At 39.0% G+C, this 24,158-nt stretch overlaps 1 protein-coding gene across 1 annotated transcript; it reads left to right on the top strand.

Moving 5' to 3' along the window:
• Positions 1 to 1,162: 1,162 nt before the first annotated feature.
• Positions 1,163 to 23,168, top strand: LOC122645592 (phytochrome-associated serine/threonine-protein phosphatase-like). Its single transcript, XM_043838903.1, has 10 exons — positions 1,163 to 1,332; positions 3,834 to 3,980; positions 4,097 to 4,164; positions 12,538 to 12,595; positions 19,885 to 19,995; positions 20,120 to 20,170; positions 21,251 to 21,394; positions 21,466 to 21,561; positions 21,684 to 21,755; positions 22,662 to 23,168. The coding sequence occupies exons 1-10, from the start codon at positions 1,252 to 1,254 to the stop codon at positions 22,743 to 22,745; spliced, it is 912 nt and encodes a 303-aa protein (XP_043694838.1). The 5' UTR covers positions 1,163 to 1,251; the 3' UTR covers positions 22,746 to 23,168.
• The last annotated feature ends 990 nt before the right edge of the window (positions 23,169 to 24,158 follow it).

The raw sequence follows: 24,158 nt of genomic DNA, 5'->3' as shown, positions 1-24,158 counted from the left end.
AGAGAGAGAGAGAGATAGAGAGAGAATGATGGATACGTGTGCAAACTTCTCAAATTTCTTCGAACTACAACTCTGTTAAAATGCGATGATAATCCCATGCCTCTTCAAGAAGGGACATATTTTCAAAAATAGATTGGCATTTTCCTTTATGCTCTTCCAAAATGTCAGATTTCAGCAGTGTTGGAGGTAAATCACCAAGATGGGTCGAATTCTAGAGTGATTGATTGTTTTTCTTGGCACACACTTGCAAGGCTTTGCACATTAGAGCAGGTTAACTACAAAACCCACTGCCCATTAAGGAGACCACCTCTTGTATTGGTCTCATCTAACCAAACCTATTGGTCAACACCCATCCATTAATCCATATCCGTAGAATGACTGGATGCTAGCTCACACATGATGAAAAACATTACAGATAAACCACATAGATGGGTCGGATTCTAGAGTGATGTGGCCGTCTTCCTTGGCACGCACTTGCAAGTCCCTGGTCACCTCCTTTTATGTCTTCTGCGAAAATGGTCAAAATTGTAAAGACCTGAGCCAAGTAGTGGCAAGTTGCCACATACACAGGTAGGGGCCTTGCGGTAGGCGCACCACTCGGTGCGATAAGCTAACGGGTGGCACCAATGGAGATGCAAGATTTGGCATCATAGGGGTTGTTAGCTTGCAATACGAGGGTCTGCCCAACCTTTTCCTGAATTGTTAACGTCTACGATTCCTGATCGGTGCGATTCCCTAGTGTCTCTCACAATAGGGGGGTGGGACCCACCCGAGCACTGATTGAACACTCTGCTCGGGTGGGGTCCACCCTCCTCTTGTGAGAGGTACTAGGGAATTGCACCGGTCAGGGACCGCATACGATAAAAATTCACCTTTTCCCTATGTTTAATATTAAGTAAGTTATTTAGTTTTTTTTTTTGGTAAAAAGTAAGTTATTTAGTTAAAACTAAAAGATTTGGTAGGTAATTCAATAACCTTAAAATCGGTTTTTACCCAATCTGGTAATTTTCTAGTCTATTATATCAATCAATGGCAAGAGATTCTTATCCTACGGCTTCTACTAAATCTTCCTCACGCTTCGATGCAGAGAAAGAGAAAGACTGCTATTCCCTGAGTTATAGAAAAATCTTTGAAAACTTCTATTTATTTCACTCTTCTTCCTCTCTTCAGTTCTCTCTCTCTCTCTCTCTCTCTCTCTATCTGTTCGTTAAAGCTCGAGAAGATCAAGGGCAATCGATCTTGAAGTAGGACATGGATCTAGATCTGTGGATTTCAAAAATTAAAGACGGGCAGCATTTGATGGAAGACGAGCTTCAGCTTCTATGCGAATTCGTAAGATTTTTCGGACTCAATTGCATCTAGGCCTCGGTTGACTCTTTTCTGTAATTTGAGACTTATAGACCTATTGCGACAGAGATTAGGTTTTGTCAGGTTGCTGCACATGTTCTGTTTTCGAAATTAGGGGTTTCATTGGATGGACCTTGTTATTCTTTAATTTTTCGTGTTTATGATTTCATTTAAAAAAATAATAATTTGCGGCATTGGGTTGGCAATAGTAAGTGTTGTCTTGAACTCTGTTTCGGACGCAAACGACATTCATTTTCTTTTCCCATTTATGGAAATGTATTTTTGTGTTTTCTGTTGAATTATGGCGGCTTGAAACATTATTATATGGTCATTAGGAGAACCTTGTTACTTCAATCTCTCTTATGCATTCAGACTGTTGGTTCTATTGATATACTCCCTAACAATGATTACAATCCAACGATTGGATTGACAACCACAGCAGGTCTATATTGTATGGCAGCTTGATGTCAAACTTAGTAACTAGGTAGAACTTTCAAACCCTAGGGTAGATACCCCCAAATTAATATCAGTTGTTGTTCTCAATTACAATAGACAACCCACAAAATATCTGAGTCACCTGATGGACAGATCACTGGTTAGTGGTTACAACTCAAACACAAAATTAGCTACTAGAGGTTAAGAACAACAACCCAGCAGTAGCAGCCGATGGAACCACTGATGGGGGGAGGGGGATGTTACCGAAGCCTCTCACCTATAGCCTGGGTCAGTCTCTCACTAACTTATTTGGCTTCTCACCTCTCACTGTATCTCACAACATTCATGGCTAAACAACCAAGCTTTTCATTCATCAATAAATCATGGGTATAGGCTCAAGGCCCTTTCAAAGAAATAGGTGCTTGTAGCACTCAAAACAGAAAATCTAAAGTAATAAAAAGGAGTCCCATGCATAGTAGGAACCTTGTACGATAAGAAATCTTAAACAAAAGGCTAGATATTTAAGATTTTTAGTAGTATCTACTAAAGACTCCAAATAGAAACTTCTATGGTATGACACTTCCTACTAATACCCAATTACGTAGAAACTAAATAAATTTAGAAGGAAGAAGGTAGTTGTCTCCCACACAAGAACTTATTGGATGACAACTTATGGGCTCTGGAAATTAGGCCCACGACTGGACTAAGCCCCACCCTAGGGCTGGCAGGGCATCAATGGAGGCTTAATGGCTGGGCTTGAATAATACTGCTGTCCCATCTTCTCGCTTTCATTCTTTGATCTACATCAGGAGGGAGGAGAGAGAGGGGCTGCAAGGTTCACGTGGGGGAGAGTGAGAAGCGGAGGGGGGTGCAGAAAGGAGTGGAGGACGAGGGAGGGAGAGATGTAGAGGGCGGCAGCCGACCATTGGGGAAGAGAGTTAGGGGGGGGCCTGGTTGTGCTTCGCTCCTTGGAGATTGCGATGGCAGCTGAATCTAGCCTTGTCTGGCTGAAAGACCACATCTGTTCCATCAGAAGAGGAGGAAATGGTGGTGGTGGTATGGGCAAAGTTAGATATATGAACCTCAACATAATATATGCAACGGGAAGTATCCCAAGCATAGTTTCTCTAAAAGTTTTGGTACCGCAGGTGTTATTTACTCTGTTAAGAATTTTAACTATCTCCCTGGGCATGCCTTACAAATTTTACTTATCAGATGAACAGTGGGGCTGGGCTATCCACCTGAAAACCAAAAGAAAATATCACTTGACAAGACAAATTTGAGATAACCCCGAGTTTGTCATCAAACAGAGTTACTCTCAGCGAATAAGAATAAGGCAGTTAGCTCGCATGGTTAAAAAAATCAAAATTGAAGGTCTTGAGATGCCTCTTTAACTAGCCAATTGCCAGATGGTTACATTCCTAGAGGGTATGAGCAAGTCTTCCACTGATTGGGTGAAAAAGATTCCACATGTACTCGTATTTGGGCCTAATTTTTTGTTGAGTACAATAATCTTCTCTAGAAAATATTAAAAGTGAATTAAGAGTTACATTCATCTGTGAGATAAAAAAAAAATCAAACAGATCATAGTCCTCTACACACTCAAAAGTGTTAAAATCACTGCTCTCTTATTTGAGGTTTCACCTTATAACAGGCAAAGGCTGCAATAAGATTACCTCAATTTGGATTTTATCTAGCTTTCTTTCTTTTCCATATTTTGGATATGGAAGGGTGACTAGTTTACTGATACATAACACAAATTATGAAAAAAGAGGGAAAATATTATTCCTGCAAACTGAAGTTTGTGCAGTGAGTTACATAGTGTGCAATTTCTTCCGGAAGAAATAATCTTCAGTTCAAAACATTGTCTTCTTGACACTGTTAAACTTTTTTTGAAAACCTTGCTGTTAAAATAAGGTCATTCTGGCTCTGATTCAATCTTTTGAAAGGAACAACATCGTGTTTAAAAATACATATTAAACTTGAAAAGTTACTGGGTATCCTTCAGAATCATTTTCTCCCTATTGACAATTGTCTGTTATACTTAATAGGTCAAAGAGATACTTGCTGAGGAGTCAAATGTGCAACCTGTCAATAGTCCGGTCACTGTTTGTGGTGACATTCATGGGCAGTTCCATGATCTAATGAAACTCTTCCAGACAGGAGGTCACGTACCAGAGACAAATTACATTTTTATGGTAAATTCTATATACTCCATTGTATCTCATGTTATTTTGTAGTAAATTTTACTCCTTTTCTCGTAATATCATATTTTCTAAGCTTGTGGATGTTAATTCTTCCAAGTCCCGCGCAGGGTGATTTTGTTGATCGGGGGTACAACAGTCTAGAAGTTTTCACCATTCTTTTGCTTCTTAAAGCGAGGTATTTATCCCCCCCTCTCTCTCTCTCTCTATATATATATATATATATATATATCTATCTATCTATCTATCTATCTATCTATCTATCTATATATATATATATATATATGTTTGTGGTGTGTTAGTATTGATTACTTAGGTGGTTTCAATAGTTTATTTCCTGCTATGCAAATCCGTTATTGTTGTCCATCCATGAGAGACTTGCCTATACTGTGGATTTCATTTTGTTTATTGTGGGTAAAAAATAATAAAACAGTGTAGAAATATTACTTTTTATCATTCTTTTGCTTCTGGAAGCCAGGTTGTTCTTGTTTGTCTCTATGCATGTAGTGTGATGTTACTTACCTGACCATTACTGATGGGCATAGTTCCAGGTTTCAGTTTCGTCCCCGAAATATTTTTCAAAACCACAAAATTTTGGTTGAAACTTGAAAGGTTTCGGCTTCAGGTCTTGATTGAGGGTTTCGAGGCCCAAATGGCCAATTAGGTCCCAAAACTTCTTAAAAATCCTATTTTAGTCTCTTTAAACATAATGGAACCTTGGATTTGAAAAAAAACACATACCCAAAATGGTAGTTTGACTTTGAACCCTAGTTTGGAAATATACATTGTCGCTGCTATATACATTCTCTAGACTCTAATATGGCCTGTTCCACACAAAATTTAGTACTAGCACACATGTAATTAAAACAACTAAAATATGCATTATGAATGAATAAACATAAAATTATAAGCCATTTCATAATTATCAAATGTTATACATATTTCATTACAAATAGTCAAATAGTCAAAGATAAGGGAGTCAATAATACAGCAAGTCACCCCTATGCTCATCCTAGAATCCTAGTACTTCATCGAGTTCTATGCAGAATTAAAACCGCTAGAATGTTGCTGTTGCCTGCTGCTGCCGAAGCAAGTTATCCTCCGAGGCTTCGATTGCATCACAAATGCTGGCCATGCCATAGTATGCAGGAAGAAATGCTCTAAGTCCTCCACAACAGCCCTATAAATGGAATAATCAGCATACTGGAGGTTCCATAACCTAGGGTATAGACCTCTGAACCATGAAGAACTCAATCGAGAACCACTTTAACTGGATGGTGAGCATCGACATGTATGGTTGGGAGCAGGGAATGAGAAGATATTTTCGACAAATGGTGACCCAGCTTGTGATTGACCCTCATACTCAGAGGGTAATGACAAAGAAGAGCTATACTGCCCATACACACCATATCTAGCATAGTCGAAACTGGTGCTCTCTGTGGCATATAATTGTGCACGCCACTGTCTATGCACAATACTCTCTTCTAGACTCAGGCCTTGGAGAGTGTCAGTCAAGCTTGTAACGTCAATGTCTTGGATTCCATGCTATCATCCTCCTCAGGTCTTATCTATCGGCAGCGCAGGCCTCTCGAGTAGGCTGCATGTGTGGGGGCATGTGTACCATGGTCTGTATCTTGTGTGGCATGATGGAATTGACTATAGTCTATGAAGTTGATGGGTTTAGACTCTGACTTTGGCTTTGCCGAGTGGTACCCCTCATGCATGGATGCAAATCTTTCACAACCATAATCATCATCATCATTAGACGGGGACAGTGGGCGAGTCTGGCCACTAGAGTGCGACCAATCGATGTCCTCATCATCATCCCCGCCAAGCTGAGACTTAAAAGGTCGGGGTTTCTATGAATGAACACGACCCTCTCGAGACGCCTTAAACTCATCGACATCAGCACCCATCTGACTAGTTATCTCGTGGTCGGGCCTATCCCCCAGGCCGAGCCATGACATGGTCACCTCGATTCCTCACCCACTCGTATGGGAGATCCTCCTCCTCATCTGACTCCACTTGGAAAATATTGGCAAGCTCAATTGGATCTTTATCAACATTCATGCCCATGCGTATGTGTTAAATCTTCAATCTCATGCTATAATGCACATACACCAACTTCTCCAGCCGTGCGTGACCCAATCTGTTTCGCTTCTTGGAGTGGATAATTGATAATGTACTCCAGTTGCGCTTGCATCCAGAGGCGGAACATGTCTTGGAGAGCACCTTTATTGCTATTTTTCTCAAGTTAGGTGCATCACTTCCATGGAGCACCCACCATTCACCTGCATTAGAGTATTACGATTATTCATGTTAAGTGATTGTACTTGGTACATATGTATATGAATTGAAGGGAGACAATGAGAAATAATGCAGTGGGCCTGCCAAGAGCTGCGATTTCTCTACCCGACTTTGCGACTGCACGACCGATGGTCCCTAGAGCATCCTTGAAGGTCCATCCTATACTCATTTCAAACATTAGTAATGTTTGCTTTGAAACGAAATCGAGTAATTACAATCCTTATAAATACTTAAAAAACTACAAGTCTCACCTCATTATTGCACCTGGATTCTATAGTTGGATTTGGTTCCAACTTGGCGACCACATATTTCACTGCATCTATCATTTCTTGATCCATCCCAAGTTGACATTTGTTTTGGTACTTCGGAATTGGGACTGAGATAATATGCTGGTAATGATATAAACAATTTGTCAATGCTTGTGAAGATGTAAATGGAATGTAGATTAACTTAAGTACCTTAAAATAAAATATATAAACTCACCAGCCCTATTAAGTGGCTGCATCAAGTGCTTCTCCCAACGATCCTCAACAATCTTCAGGTGCACCCTGCCACCACGTGGTATCATTGCTTGCATGCGGTCCTTCATCTCCATGGCTGTGTATAGGTGTGGCAGGGTAGGCTTCTTCTCAGAGTCGACCATCCTCAATACCTTTACCATTGGCTCTAGTATAAGACAACCTTCTCCAAGTCCTGCTAGAACTGGTCACTAGATATGGTCACCTGTGCTGCCGTATCATGTGGCTAACCCGACTCCCTCCAACTAAACCATTCCTCTGTATAAAACATGGACCTTTGACCAATCATCTTCGCCTCAAAAGTCAAAACATAGTTGTCAAGGGAACGCCTAGGTGTCCAGGTGCTTTGGTCACCTAGGTGGGTGCCTTGTTGGTGTTGCCTTGCATCTGGACCACCTCCAACGTCTTGGATCGCCTAGACGCTGTGACAACTATGGCCCCAAAGATCTTCAAGGCAATGTAGTTTGTGGCGAATAGAGTAATGCCAGGCCTCAGTAAATCTCCATCGTGCTTCTCCCTTAGCATATGTAAATCATATCCATGGTTGTAGACAAATGTGGTCACTTGCCTTGCCCTCTTGACCACACTTGCTACTAAGGATCTCTTCTTCATGTCCTTGAGCATGAGCAAGGTTTTAAATCTTGGTTTTGACCCTGGCCGAAATCATATGTCGAGTTTTGCCCAGAAAATACCAGGTTTCAGTCGAAACTTGGTATATTTGGTTGAAACTAGTCGAAACTACCAAAATATGTGAAATACGGTCGAAACCAGGTCAAAACTTGGTACAAGTCATTATCGTCTTGGTTTTTGTCAAAACTGCAAGTTTCAACCGAGATAAAGAACTATGGGCATGAGTTCAATGCAGTAGGCTGCACCATAGTTAGTAAGTTCGGGAACAGAATAAAACAGGTACGGATAAGCACAACAATTAAACGGACTAAACGACAATAATACTTTTCAAAAATCCGGCGCAATAAAACGTGTATGGCAGTGATACAATATGTGTTTAATACGGCTGCTATGTAAGCAACAATAAGGATATATATTCACTATGCAAGAGAATGTACACCATCTAACAAACAAAATGTTCAATAATTTTTTTTTGATATAGTGCAAAATATCAATGACTCATCTTCATAAGGAGTAAGGTAAGGCCCCATCACAGTCTGACAACATTGGATCATTTTTTCCTTAAATAAACACAATATGTGGCACTCAATGGGGTGGGAAGTTTGGTTTCCCAAGGAGGTAAAGCCCCATCACAGAACATAGTGATAGGCAATACGAATTGAGATTTGAGAGAGGAAGAAAGGGAGAAAGACAAGGAAGGGGAAAGTTCTAGGGAGCAGAAAATAGGGATTTAGATTGCAGAAAACTAAAATACTGGAAGAGCAGAAGGAGATTGAGAAGAGATTAAGCAAGAAAGGGAGTCGGTTGCGAGAGTGGAAACTTACCTGAAACTTACCTGGAAAGCTGGTAGTGGATCTTTGGCGCCATCAACTGACTTGATCGCTGCAGCAAATTCTCCCTAGAAATCTCATTCAAAGCCACAATGGCAGCTGGTAGTTCTTGCAGCCACGAGTTCTTTGCTCTCTTCCTCTTTGTCTCACTCTCTCTCCACCTTTGAAGAAGATAAATTTCTGCCATAGCTGTTGGGAAAATACATATTGCATTTGCCGCTGTGGAAGAAGCCCCTGACACTGGTGATGAAGAAGAAGAACCCCTCTTGACATTCAACGTATTTTTTTCATAAAATACGTATAATCGCGTACTTTACGTGTTTAATACTTCCCATCTTAAATGCAGCTGATTTTTCTGTATGTATTAAAAATTCGTAAACAACAATACTATTGAGCCACAATAATATAGCTATTTCCTAATTTCCCCCCTAATTTTATATATTTTTAAAATAATAATATCCTATTTATAAAAAATAAGCATGGAATGAAACATTAATCGTCATCTTTAGTTGTAAATACAACAATACTTTCATAAATTTTAAATAATTTCACACAATATAAAAATTTCTCCTATTTTTCTGAAATGTTTCTAAATAATTTAAAATCCAAAAATTAAAATAATTAATTTTTGGACAAAAAAATACCCCGTGAGGCCATAATCGGCCAACTGTGTCTAATATTATAAAATTGAGCTCCAACCACTAAGTATTAACTTTCTTTTAAAAAAAACAAAAAAATTCTTGCTTAAAAATCTATTTCTTAAAAAGATTTTAGAAACAGAAAATTAAATGCGGCTCCTTGAAGTCATATAGATCAGGCTACGATGTGTAACATATAGAAAATTGAAGGCCAACCACCAACTATGTACCCTATTTTTTGCAAAAAATAATTTTTGGGAAACATGATCTATCTTCAATTTTGAATCTTGCATTAATCTTCCGACAGTGCAGCAAATTGTCGCTTCCGATGCGTTCCACTACTGCCCAACAACTTGTTCCTCAGTTGTACGAGAGTGATTTGACTAAAAATACAAAAACACAAAATTCCAACCCTTTCTGTCGAAACCACTGAAGTTCGTTTGAAACATTTCAATTTATATCAATGAAATGTAATGAGACATTTCGCTGAAATTTCTCTTAAACAGTGAACTTTACATATCATTATCGATTTCGTCGAAACCAAACTATTTCGGGATGTTTGGAACTATGCTGATGGGAGATTGGCATCTTGTTCTGATCTAGTACTATTTTACAGCTTTGCTACGCTGTCAAATCGTGTGATTACTGTGGATCGATAGAGCCATATAGGATGTATCTTTTTTAGTTGCTTGATGAATATCCAAATGGTTAAGTTTTTCCTATTTGACACCTCAGGGTCTCTGAATTCTACAATGAGAAGGTGGTGATGCGTTTCTGCTATTTCTGTCTTGATAAATGATTTATGTAGAAGGGTTTGAGAAATTGTTTATCTGGTAGAATGAGAGATGGAAGGGCTCTTGGGGAGTTACAAAAGAAATTTACGCTTCTGATTTTTCAGGAAACCTTCTGCTGAAAATATTGGTTTGCAGATGATTAGCAAAGAGAAAGCAAAATTTTGATAGGAATCTGGAGTGCTCTTCCTGCTGTTGATGCTTTGACGTTGAGGAATTCGTTGGATGTTTTTAGAAAGTGAAGATGGGATTGGGGCTTTAGCAACATTTCTTGACTTATTTCAATCTCCAAAGTAGGAATTTAAAGAACAGTATCAGAGGTTGGATAATTTCTGACTGAAACCAATCTAGATTAGAATAACTTAGATTAAATCCATCCTGTTCTATTCCAATGCAGATCAGATGACTCACAGATTCAATATGAATCTTTAAAGCCACGGGAGGGAGCATAGGTATTATGGATTTTATGCATATAAGGCTTGTCCTTAGTTAAAAGGGCTCTTGAGCAATTATTGGACCTTATCAAGGAACTTTGATGGTATGAAAACTCATTTTAAATAGGTCTTGAGAGAAAATTGGTTTGGCTTAGGGGAGAAGAGGTTCTGTTTCTAAACTCTTCATCTTGAAAAGTCCAGTTGTCATGGAATGAAATGTCCTTATTGAGCATATTGGTGTGATGCATTTTCTGCTAAATGGATAGGTTGGATGACGCATGTGTTTCCAATTGCTTCATTTTCATATTTTGTGCTCTGGCATGACGTTCTACAGCACTACTGTAATAGACAATGATTCCCTTGGCTCCTTTTTTTTTTACCCCTCTTGGTGGTTTGATTTTTAAGTGGGCTGATTTCTGTGGGAGAAGATGAAGCACTGTACAAGGACGATGGTTTGTTAAGGAACGTTAATTACTTGTGAATAGTGTACGTGTAATACTATTGTTTTCATGCGTTTGGAAAGCAACCAAACAATTGTTTCTGGAGCAATCTTGAGAAAACTTGTACCTTTTTTCTTTTTTGTTTTTTGATTGGGGTATAGAATAAGCTTCATGGTTATAGATATTCCCCCCAAGGGTAGTGATGGGAGGTTGATACTGAAGGTGGGTTTTATGCCTCTTTCCTACTTAAGCCTTCTTATTGTGGTTAAACCATAGATCATCTCTTGTGTTAGAACCTGATTTTGGAATGTACAAGATGTGGAGGGTGTACAACTAGTATCTTTTAATTGTATTCACATCAGACTTCTTAAAAGGATTATGCAAACAATTGAGAGTACTTTAGTGTTTGTCGGTGTGGTGACTTGATCCTGCTTTTTAGAAAATTTTGAACAAGAGTTGGATGAAGGTATATTCCTATGTGAGCTACAATGGAACTGCAATTTAGATCTTTCTGGTATGGATAGAAGAATTCGAATGGGAGGGGGCTGGAGACAGGATTTGGTGCTGGCCTAAAGTGGATGTGTTTGCTTGCATTGTCACTTTGGATAGAGTTTCACCTATGGATCAATTAAAGAAACGTGGTTTCTGTATGACCGGTAGGTGTTTCATGTGAAAAGAGCAGAAGGGACTTTGGCTCTTCTATTTTGTAATTGCTTGCTATCATTTAATGGAGCTACTACCTGAATCTGACGACTCATGGAGATAATAAGATGATCTTCTGTTGGCCAAATATTTTTTTCATGCTGAAAGACCCATTGTGGTTCCTCATATGGTCACATGAAGAATCTGGAAAAGAAGGTTTCTGAGGTCCGTAAGATCTGTTTAATTGTTGGTTTGTGTCTTATGGACCGAGTTTATTCTAGAAAGAGCTCTATGAAGTGGAAAGAGCTGGATTTGGTTGGTATGACTGAGAGGCATCCTATATCTTTTTTGTGTGATTCTCTGGATCTTCTTTTCATTATTTGGAAAATAATGGCTTAAGTTGCATTTCCAGCGAATGTGTGGTTCTTCTTTGTTTGGTCTTTTGCTTCCAATGTACCAAAATGCATATTTTTCTATCTCCATGATTTTAGCATAATGGATATTTTGTTAGTTGTCAATGAAAAAGAAGGGAAAAAAGGGGAAAAAGAAAAGCAAAACACCATGGAACTTCCTCTTGTGTATTGGAAGTTAGATCATCCATAACAGATGAAGTTTACCTCTTAACTCCTGTATCGGATGAGGATATTTGCTAATTGTGGATGTATATTTTTGTAACTGGTACCTTTTGCAATTTGCTGGGGCCTTATGGAAAGCACAGAATAGGATAGTTTAAGGAAAGGAATGATTTGTGCCTGGTATTTGGAGGCTGGTAGTCTTCATGTTGATGGACTGCAAGATGTTAAGGAATTAAAAGATCCGCCTGCTCCTGTTGGTGATCGTATATGTACTTCAATGCATTTTTGGTGGACGGCCCTTAGGAGAAGGGAGAATTCTGAGATAAGATTTTAGAGTTGCAGGGAAGAGAAGGGGAAAGAAGGAAATCGCATAAGTAGAAGAAGGGTGGGGGGGGGGGGGAGGGAAGAAGATCGCACAATCACTTTGGCCACGCAGGCACTCACAAACATTTTACTGTTCCATTATTCAAATCTGTGTTCTAATTGCACGATGACATGGTATAAATAAAAGAAATCAAGGCACTCCTATTCTAACTCTAAAACTGAAACTGTATCGGATGAGAAATATTCATGCATCCTCTCTCTCTCTCAGAAGCAGATATATGTTCATCAATAAATTCTTGGTTACTTCACAAAAATGATTTTAAATTTTAAAGTTAATGTTAAGCTCTGATTTTGATACTTGTACTCATTAACAATTGCACTTCTCTTTAGCGTTCTGATCTTGGTGCTTCTCTTCATAATAGGTACCCTGCTAACATAACTCTTTTGCGTGGAAATCATGAAAGCAGACAACTAACTCAGGTATCCTCTCATAAAGTATTATAGTTGTAAGTTAAGGTTATGTTTCTGAGCAAACAATTTCTTAGGATATGTTAAAGGTACCTGTCAGGAAATTTGCAATTAAAGTTTACCAAGGGGAGAAGGGGATAATATTTACTGTTTTGTGCCTCCCAACTTGTAGGGCTAGCCAAATTGGTGAAGTTGGTTCATCTTGACACTCTCTGAGTCACATCCTTTGGTATGTGATGCAGAATTGAAGACTTACTCACGAAGGAGGAGAGTTAATGGTTATTGGTTAGCCACGATTTTGGCTTTTGGGTTCTGTTTTATTTCTTTTGTTTTATGTCTTTCTTTTGGTTCATTTGGTTGAGCCAGGGTCCAGTTTAAGTTATGGTTCAGCTTTGGGTCAATTTAAGTTGTTTGTTTCTTAGACAAGTAATAAGTTAGTGGGGTCCATATCAACTAGATCTTATAGTATCTTGTAATCCAAGTTATAATCGATTGGGGTCTTTCCTAATTGGTCTCTAGCTTGTTTCTTTTTCCATTGGCAAGCAATAGCCCACGAATTTTATGACCAACTACTGTTGTTGCCGCATGCTCGTCTCCTCCATTGGAGTGCCTGTGTTTGATCAAGGTGTGAAGCTCGGGTGGATCTTCTATTGTTTGTGCTCTTGTGCTATTGATATTCTAAGTTACTTTGTGGGTTCTTATCTCATAAAATCACCATTAAGGCATTAACAAGTCAGATGAAGCTCTTGAGTATCCCTGTTGTGAAATTTGTTTGATTTATTTTCTGAGAAACTTAGAATAACTTGCTCCCCAAGCTTTTCTGTCTAGAGTCCAATCCAACGATCAGAATTCCCCACCTTTTTGGTTGAGTCTTCCACCCTCCTAGGAGAGTACTCGACCTAAATCATAGTTGTCAAGGCGTCGCTTAGGTGACCGCCTTGGCATCCAGGTGCCTTGACAACTAGTGTTGTGTTGGTCTCCTAGGCGGGCGTTTTGGTCACCTTGTGTCCAGCATGAAAAGAGAACTCAGTCGAAACTTGTCGAAACTCCCGAGATATCTCGGTTTCGTAAGAAACCAAGATGAGATGTGGGTGGCTTTTAAAAAGTCACTGGTTTCGACCTGTTTCGACACTCATGCCCATCGAAACTTGAGGAAACCTGGGTCGAAACTAGGACAGACAATTTTTTATGCCAGAAACTAGGCCATGAACCAGGACAAACACTTATTCATGCCTAATATCATTTAAGTAAATGAAATAGTATTTCATTACTAATGATATTATTCATAAATAAGCAAATACCCCCTATTTGAATCCAATAAAAATAGTTAAAAAATAAAATTCCAAAAGGATAAAAAGTCAAACTTCCAGTTCAAGAATAAAAACTGGATTTTTGGCAGTAGGTAATGAACTTTCTAATGCTGGGGTTTTTCTCAAATCTATAAATTCCATAAATCTTAATATGGTAAAACATTGTTAAAAACCAAAAGTGCGGTAAAATATTCATTTGTTTTGATGTCTAGAAAATTATTTTCATTCAGAGCCATTTTGACAACATTCGCGCACACCAAATTAACTTTGACCAGAACATAAGTCCTTCAATCCAAGATTGCTTAAATCTGATTTATATTGAAGGAGTTATGTTCCGGTCAAAGTTAATTTGGTGTGCGTGAATGTTGTCAAAATGGCTCTGAATGAAAATAATTTTTTCGACATCAAAACAAATGAATATTTTACCACACTATTGGTTTATAGGAATGTTTTACCATGTTAAGATTTATGGAATTTATAAAATTTGAGAAAAACCCTAGTATTAGAAAGTTAAAAATTTCACCTACCGTTGAAAATCCAAATTTTGTTCTTGAACTGGGGGGGTTGATTTCTTATCCTTTTGGAATTTGATTTTTTAACTATTTTTATTGGATTCAAATAGGGGGTATTTGCGTATTTATTAATAATATCTTAAGTTACTTAAATGATATTAGGCATGAATAAGTGTCTATCTTGACTACTATGATTCTCAGTATATTGTGCGTACACTAGTAACCTTGGGTCAAAAACCACAAGTACCATTTTGAGTGTTTTTTTTTTTTAAAGTAATGAAAATAGGTCATGCATTGTGTTTAGAGTGTCAAAAATAATCTGTATACAAAAAATCAGATAAAAAAAAGTATTTCTGGGCCTTGAAACCACCAGCTCGGGTTGGCTGGGAAAAAAATCAAAGGTTTCGACCATATCTCGGTTTTTGGCTGGTCGAAACCCGAGTTTTAGAACCTTGGTGTCCAGGTCCCTTCCAACACCTTGGTTTGCCTGGCGGGGGGGGGGGGGGGGGTTAAAGGGGGGGGGGGGGGGGGGGGGGGGGGGGGGGGGGGGGGGGGGGGGGGGGGGGGGGGGGGGGGGGGGGGGGGGGGGGGGGGGGGGGGGGGGGGGGGGGGGGGGGGGGGGGGGGGGGGGGGGGGGGGGGGGGGGGGGGGGGGGGGGGGGGGGGGGGGGGGGGGGGGGGGGGGGGGGGGGGGGGGGGCTCGATGTCTAACATATATTAATATCATCACCATCCAACAAAATTTGTACATAGTCTTTTCAAAAAAATAGTTTTAGAGGAATAGAATTTACCTTAAATAGTGGAAAAAGGCTTGGATGATGAGCTTAGATGACCCTCCGATGAGTTTACCGGCAAAATCCGACAACAATGTGCTTGAACAATGGCTAGAGTGTTGGATGAGAGCTTAGAAGAGTGGAAGAATAGGCAAAAGACTGAAATTTTCCTTAGCAAATGCAGCTCTTGGTCGAAATATGGACCGAAATCTGCGAAATATTGTATTAAAGCCCCCTTCACGTGACACTTTAAGCCAAAATACCATATTTCGCCGATATCTCACGACGATATCGAGATATCGTCGATATTTCGACGATATCGTTCGATATCTCACGAGATATCGGCGAAATATGGTATTTTTTCATTTCGACCTGATTTCGCATCTCGGTAAGCTCGAGATATACGAAATTAAGCGATATTTCGCGAAATATCGCGAGATTTTGAACCATGGCCGTAACAACTATGACCTAAATATTAGGTCATTCTGACCTATGAATCTTCTTATATAAAATTCTCCTCTATTCTGTCCTATCTCGATTTAAACAAAGTTTCAGGCCTTGTTTTGAAATCGGTAGGGTGGTTTTGTATTGCTGTTTATGTATTGACTTGTGGTACAAAATTACTACATGTTTCAGACCTATTTTCAATATATATTCAATTTCTAAATTCAGTTATTCTATTCTTTCTACCTGTTTTATTAATACCCTGCTCCACTGTTAGTTCATCGCTTTTGTTTATTGATTTGAACTCACAATTAGGTTCAAACCATCAGTAAGTATCATCCAGCCCTTCCTCTTACTCGACCCCCAGTTACATACCATATTGAACCCCTGTTTTATGGATTATTCTCTAATATATGATCTTGTTATTTGGTGCTGTTCGAACCTTTCAATTCAGTATTACATTAAGTGGTATCAGAGAATGAATCATCCATCAAGGCTTCTAAATTCACCTGATCTGATGACTACAGTTATGGAGATGTTCCAACAGTTGAGTGAAGGCTGCTCAACATATTAAATACCATTTAATGTAAACTGTAGTGAAGGATTCAAGCAGTTCCAAAATACAAGATCTTATATCAGGGAATAATCTAGATTTATGGAGAAAATAAGCTTGTGACAGATTAGGTGGTCAGAAGGCTCTGAAACAGGGTCCGAATTTAGTAAATAAGAGAGGTAATAATTGCTGAGAATTTGAACCTATTTGGAAGTTCAAATCAGCAAATATGGGTAAGTCTAATAATAGTAGGATTGGGGATATAGAAGACAGGAAAACAGAAGCTAATAGCAGGTTTAAGAAGTTGTTTAAATATTGAAATCATGTCCGTGATATATAAGAAACAGAACCAAAGATCAATACTCAATTAAGCAACCAAAAACATATACTCGATTTCCAGAAATAGGTCAGAAACAATGTAAAAAATCGACATAGGACAGAATTGGGAGAAATCGCATAACAGGAGATCCACAGGTCAGATTGATCTGGAAATTGGATCAAATTCTCTCCTATATGGGTGGAAGACTTGATCAAAAGGGTGAGAAGTTTTGATGGTTGGATGGGGCTGGACAAAATGGCTTGGAGAACAAGTTAATCAAGTTCTACAGGAAATAGAAATTAGGAACAACGATTTTTTTTTCAGAAAAGTTGTTACCTGTTAATGGAGTTTAGGATGTGAGAATAACTTAAAAACAATTCAGAATACCAGTTGCACAAGAGCACGAGCAATCGACGATCCACCCGAGCTTCCCGCTCCAAGGTGTCAATTGGATAATGTAGTCCTAGATAGGTAGGAGACCTACTAGGAGCCAAACAACAGGATCAAATAACAAAAGGGGCTGTTGGTTCGAATGGACAGCACTAGGATTTAGGTCAATTCCTAGGGTTAGGGTTGGATATTGGGAAAGGGGTTTATAGGGTATTAATGGGCAGGTCTAGGGGGTCAATATGCTATAAAAATAATAGGATTTGGGAAGGTTTTAAAATTCTGCAGTTCTGGACAGAATTGTGTTGCAGGTTTTGGGTTTTAATGGAGTGAAGGAATGGAGGGAATAAAGTGGAGACTAAGGGCTAGGGTTAAGGTCGAATGTGGGGATTGGTGTGGGGAATATAAGCTGGAAGTAGGGTTCGAAAGTGATGGCTAAAACTGGAGTTATGGGGGAGTCCTAGTGGAGGTAGGAGTGCAGGTTTAATGGAGAATTAGGGTTTGATGGATGGAGGGGACTGTGGATTAGGTCTAAAGGAAAATGAAGGATGATAGAAAGAAGGTTTAAAATAAGAAAACAGGTTCAAACTCACTGTATTGCAGGAACAATGGCAGCAGCTTGATGATTTGAAAGAGCCTCCCGATCTTCACAATGTAAGGAGTCGCAGGAGTCCACCTACCCTTCACCACCTTGAGATCCACAAGGATATACACTCACAAAGAGCAACAGCAATGGCAGCAAGCATAAAACCAATTTTTATTAATCAAATTCGTCTGTAATGCTGGCCTCCCTTACAAACTTATATAGAAGACTCAAAAATAGACTTAGACACTAAAAAGGAATGGTCTAACCCTATCCCTAACCTATTAGGTAACTTAAACTGACTAGGAAACTAGAATACTAAAGGAAATAGACTCAAAACATGGCTTGACTTATAGAGTCCTAATCCAGCCCAACTTACATCACATGACCACTTAAGTTGTCACATGACCACTTAACCAAGTCACATGATCACTTAAATTGAACCAATTGGATGCAACCAATTTGAACCGGTTCAATTAAAAAACAGAAAAATAAACTAAGTATTGGGATAAAATCCCGTATGCAATCTATATACCCATATTTTAGGCCCATAAAAGTGGCCTATTACATTAGAAACCCATGGGATCAAAGGCCCAACATGTATGTAACCCAACCCTAGACTTATTTCTAATGAAACAAGCCCTATTTGGTGATGAATCTGCATCATTGGATCTCACATCAATTCCTTCCCTTGATCACACACAAGGATTCTCCATTGAAGAAGAAGTGTAGCAGCGACAACGATGTTATTTGTTCAAGTTGTGGGCTATTGCTTGCCCATGGGTTGCCTTTTATTGATGGAGAAAGAAACAAGCTAGAGACCAATTAGGAAAGACCCCCAATCGATTCTAACTTGGATTACAAGACACAATCAGATCTAGCTGATGTCGACCTTACTAACTTATTACTTGTCTAAGAAACAAACAACTTAAATTAACTCAAAGCTGAACCAAAATTTAAACTGAACCAAAACAAAGACAAAAACAAAAAAAAAAATAAAACAGCAACCCAAAAGCCAAAATCATGACCAACTATTAACCCTCCTCCTTCGTGAGTAAGTCTTCAATTCTGCATCAGTATGCCAAAGAGTCAAGGAAACAAGTTGAGATGTAGGGTTTTGCAAAGATAGTCTTTCAATTGCAACTCATCAGTGGTTGTTTAATGCTTGATGCGGCCACAGGTTCCAAAATCCTGATGTAGGTCATTATGGGCCCACCCAATTAAAGCATAATATAAGAGGCAGTGGCAATTCTGTAAGTAAAAGGAAATCTTGGATCCTTTGGGGTAAGTTAATAGGAGTAGAGACAAATCAAGAATTAAGTTTAAAGAGTAGAGGAAAGTTTTGGAAATTAGAATGGGAATGAGTTTAAACAGAATCAAAATGAAGGATTTAGGAACTTTTATGTAATATCAAAGAATCACTCTAATATAAAGAAGAAGATTCCATCATCTTTTGCACGATGAACATTGAACAGGAAAAGTGGAGAGAGGGGTTCACTTGTGTTGTCTACAGTCCTCCAACTAGGGCTTCAATTCTCTTGGAAATTTAAGGGTAAGTTCACAACTCCCTGCTCCATCGATTCCAAACATCAGTAGTCCCAAAGACCAGGTATCATCTTAATCATAAATTCCTGAAATAATCTCAGGCAGTATCACAAAAAGAAAGCGGTAGTTCCAGGTTTGGTTTGCAAAACCCCTTTTGGATTTTGATCTGATACTGGGGATGCTGAATCGCTTCCAGCAGAGGAAGACCTTCCCCAACTATCAGCCTGAGCTAAAGTGAATCGATCAAGTTCTAGCTTTTTTCCCCAAAAAATAACAGGTACTGCCAGTACAGGGAGTAAGGGGAAACAATAGAAAGGGTAACAAGAAACAAGGAAGTAAGGTAAAGAAAACAGACCTATTTTTAATCATTAGATCTTTGGCTGGATTTGTCCAGCATAATCTCATAGATCTGTTGCCCCTCTTTCTCAATAAAATAACAGCCTTAGATTCCTCTTTGGGCCCATTAACCGCAGGCTGATCAGATCCATTAGATGTGATCGGTCTACATCAAGAGGGCTTACCACTTGGTAGTAAATGGAATCTTCAAACTGAAGGTGGTAGCTTTGGCATACATGAGTTCCTTTTATTTGTTTCTAATGGCATTCAGATTGGCTGCCTAAAGTAGAATAATAACTGTGCAGTACTCTGACTGTTAAGAAGGTTACTGGAAACTTTTCACTGGTGTTTAATTTAATATGTTATGTGGAATTTCATGGTTTACTGGATGAGTACTATCCATCTGAACATTGTCTTAAGCTCTATAAGATATTTGTACTTATGTATGATTTAAATCTTTGCTGGGTCCATTGTCTCCATGATGAATGCTAGAGAGCATAGAGTAAGTGCTAAAATGCTAATAATGTCTCTCTTGGCCAGGTTTATGGTTTTTATGATGAATGCCAGAGGAAGTATGGAAATGCTAATGCATGGAGGTATTGCACTGATGTTTTTGACTATCTCACACTCTCAGCGATTGTTGATGGAACAGTACGGCCTTTTCCTGTCTTTAGTTTATTTATATTTTTTTGTGTTTGTTTCTTTTTTTTTTTTAAACAATTTTTCGCTGGAAAGAGATCATATTAATCATGTACTTGCCTCTTCGGAGTTCCAGGTGCTTTGTGTCCATGGAGGTTTGTCACCTGACATTAGATCAATTGATCAGGTGAGCCCGTTGGTACTTAATATGTCATCAGTTGCATGTTTTTGATTAATTGGATTGTTTTGCGTGCCCTTCTTGTTGCGAGTTCATATTAAATGAATCCATGAAATAAAAGCTTGAGGCATCCACACCATGTATTGGAGCACCTTACCTTGTTCTGTATCATTTTTGCTCCTTGGTCAAAATTTGTCCATTCTACTGACTCCTTTCCTTGACCAGCCCAAAAGCTACATGGGAAGATCCAGACAATCCATTGATTAACATTTCATTATAAAATTGTGGACTAGTTTACGTGTTCTTAAATCTGTCTGAAAATATGCACTATACTGCTGTATTCGAGATGTGTATTGACTTGGTGGTAATGGATTAGCCACAACCATATTCGCAGGTCATTAGACATGACTGCTTTGAAATAATTGTCTCCTTTCTGATGGACCAGTCAAACCTCTCTCTGTCTTGCTTCTGAGTGCCCATGGACTCAGAGAAACAGATGGTCACATACTGTGTTGGTGAAGTTTTGTCCAATTATTTGGGTTGGCTATGGGATTGATCTTTCTTGTTAAAGCCACCTACTATGCTCTAGTGATATCCTAGCCACATTATTCATTTGAAAAGGGAAAAAAAGGATTAGAAATCCTTTTCATGTTATTTGCTGTACAGTTACATGCATATATGGCATATTTTCGGATCATCCACCCTGCCATTTCTCTGGCTCATGTCATCGATAATAGCTATTCTTGTTTTTATGATTTGAACCTGATCTTGGTTATTGATAGATTCTCCCCTTCCCCAGATCTCCACGCTGCCAGTTACATGCATGTATGGCATATTTTCGGATCATCCACCCTGCCATTTCTCTGGCTCATGTCATTCGTTATAGCTATACTTGTTTTTATGATTTGAACCTGATCTTGGTTATTGATAGACTCTCCCCTTTCCCACACCCTACCCTGCCATTTCTCTGAGCTCCTTTCCCTGTTTTAATGCTGCCCATGTTTCTTCTTTGAATCTAGGATATACTTTTGGCACTTATCTGATATGGGCTTTTACAGTTTGTTATTGTATTCACTTGTCTCCTGGCAGATTAGGGTCATTGATAGGAATTGTGAGATTCCCCATGAAGGGCCCTTCTGTGACTTGATGTGGAGTGACCCTGAGGAGATTGAAACTTGGGCAGTCAGTCCCCGTGGTGCTGGTTGGCTTTTTGGGTCCAGGGTCACATCTGAGGTGAATTAAGGATTATCTCTTATCCTTCACATTTGTGTTGTCCACTAAATTATGATAACCCTTTTCTGCAGTTCAATCATATAAACAACCTAGATCTTGTTTGTCGGGCCCACCAGCTGGTACAAGAAGGTCTCAAGTACATGTTTCAAGATAAAGGCCTTGTAACAGTGAGTCACATTTCTTCTGCTTAGAATGCCATATTCCACCCTGGCAGCCTATTCCCTGTAAACGCTTCTGATTGCTGTTATGTACCCAACTTACTTGTTTTGGTTCTTGGCTTCTGCTGCAGGTGTGGTCTGCGCCAAATTATTGTTACCGATGTGGGAATGTAGCATCTATTTTAAGCTTCAATGAGAATATGGTAAGATAATAAGCAGATGTCAATAGCTCTGATCTTATTAAAATCAAAGGCAGCAATTGAATGCTTTAAGGATATGGATGTAATACTATCATTATATCCATGAATAGTGTTGATGTATGCAAAAGGAGGCGTCAGTCTTCCAAATTTTCAATGACTCCAAAGTCCTAATGATGGCCCCCACTACTTCGAAGATATCAAGCCTTAAAAGATACTGAATTAAATAATCCAATTGGTCTGACAACAACAACTCAGCCTTATCCCAACTGAATGGCGTTGAATCCAATTGAACTGACCTATCCCCCCAAAATAAATAAATAAATAAATAAATTCTATTTAAACTGTCATTCAATATACAGATCCTCTGTGGGGCACTTACTAACTATGTAAGTGAGCACCTATATTTTAGATCATTAGGTATTATAATCTATTAGGAATATGTCGTACTTCAGCATTGCAGTCAACGATGAGGAATTGGTACACAGAATTGGATTGGTCCTGTCCGATTCGGACCTGGATTGCTTTGGATCAGCCAGTCAGCTAATTTTAACTTAAACGCTGACTATTTTAATCCGGATTGGCTGATCTAGAATACATGGTTTTAAAAGAAATCAATGATATCAGACAATGAGTCATTCTGTGAAATTTGTTTTAATGAATTTGCACATCGGCGTTCCTAGGTGGCTTGTTCCCCCCTCCCAAATTCCCCAGTTTGGGGGTTACTAAGATTTGGAAGCTCTCAACTGCTCAAAATGTTACATAACTCCATGAAGCCATGGTTGGTGGGTAGGAGTTACCTTTTTTCTTTTGCTTGGAACCCTCATGAAGCCTGAATTTGAGGTCTGACAATTTTTGTGCAGAAAGTCATGCTCTTTTGCTGATGCTATGCTCTGTTGTTGACTCTAATAGGAGAGAGAGGTGAAGTTTTTCACTGAAACAGAAGAGAACAACCAGATGAGGGGCCCAAGGACAGGAGTGCCATATTTCTTATGAGCAAGGGATGTGTTTGTCACTTATAAAATTATTTCAGAAGTTTGGCGATTCGTTGTTGTCGATGGGAGGAGAAGAGAGATGTAATAACGAAGAAGCCTTCAATACATTGACTTGCAGGTAGATCTTTATTTTTGACGACTTGGTAGTTGCTGGTGCTTCTTTGGACTTGCCTGCGGGTTTTTGATATGTTTGTTGTATAGTAAAGACACTATTAGTTGTTGGTCTTAGCTGCTTACCTAGTTTTCTTTCCCTTCCATTTTTTTTTATTACTTACCTAGATCAGTGCATACTAAGATTAAGACTGCCATATCTGATACAGAATGCATGTGTTCAGCTGTGCGAAATGTAAAGATTCTTTTAGTGAATCCTCTAATTGTTATAGATGCTTATCATGTTACAAATTTTACTGGCAACGTTCTTTCTCAATTTTTTTTGGGTGTGTGGGGGGAATGCTCTTTAAATGTGTTGAGGTCTCACCTAGAATGGGATGCTGACTTATTAGATGATTGCTTTTCAAATGCCATATAACAGGCATTTTATTGGTTTGTTACCGATCAGGATGTATTGATATGTTCAAGGATGACATTAGTTAATGTCTATAATACTAGACAAACCAAATTGCTTGGTATACTAACGCCTGAGATAGAGTTATGCCTGCAGTTCTGTAGATCTGGTCATTTTTAACAGTATCTCGGCATGGAAAAGGCATACTTAAGACCCAGTTACACTCTACTTGTGGAATCTCTCTTGGCTGGAAATATTGCTTTTGTCTGGTGATCTTTTCCATCTATTGTATTATTGCTCTATCATTATTGAGTTCTTCCATACTTGGAAGTAATATAACGATAACAAAACCTTATGTATAACTCACTCGCCCAGTGTCTTGTGCGTGTGTGTGTGTGTGTTTGGATCTGCAGTCAGGTCCATTCAGCCTATTCTATTTATTGTTTCTTGTGAAGTTTTGCTCCAAAAGCAGTTGTGTTAGTTGGGAATGCTCATTAAGCAATATTGTCACTTTTCTCCCATTTGGATTTGGGCTTCCCTTGTCTCAGCTTGTCTTGTTGGTATGAAGCTCTGCCTGCTGGTGCGTAAGAAATGAATTGTACATACCATTTGGAACCATTCACTAGTGATAATTGGACTCTAATTGAGAATGTGATGATAATGTTTGCAGTTGATCCCTATGAATGATGTATTGTATATTTGGATGTAAGTTGAGTGAGATTGTATGGACTCATCCTGTATCTCTCACCTTTGACATACCTACCGTGGCAATACATGATTGCTACTGAGGGATGGATGCCCCGCCACAATTTCCTTGACTAAATAAAGATTGTGATGCTTTGGACTATGTCAGAAAATCCTAGTCTGTGTTTGATATGTGTTCTCAGAATAGATTCAGGGTTTAGAACA

This window comes from Telopea speciosissima, chromosome 11 (assembly GCF_018873765.1).
Source record: "Telopea speciosissima isolate NSW1024214 ecotype Mountain lineage chromosome 11, Tspe_v1, whole genome shotgun sequence".
NCBI lineage: Eukaryota > Viridiplantae > Streptophyta > Magnoliopsida > Proteales > Proteaceae > Telopea > Telopea speciosissima.
Note: the sequence above shows the minus strand (reverse complement) of the source record. Positions and strands in the feature narration are given on the sequence as shown.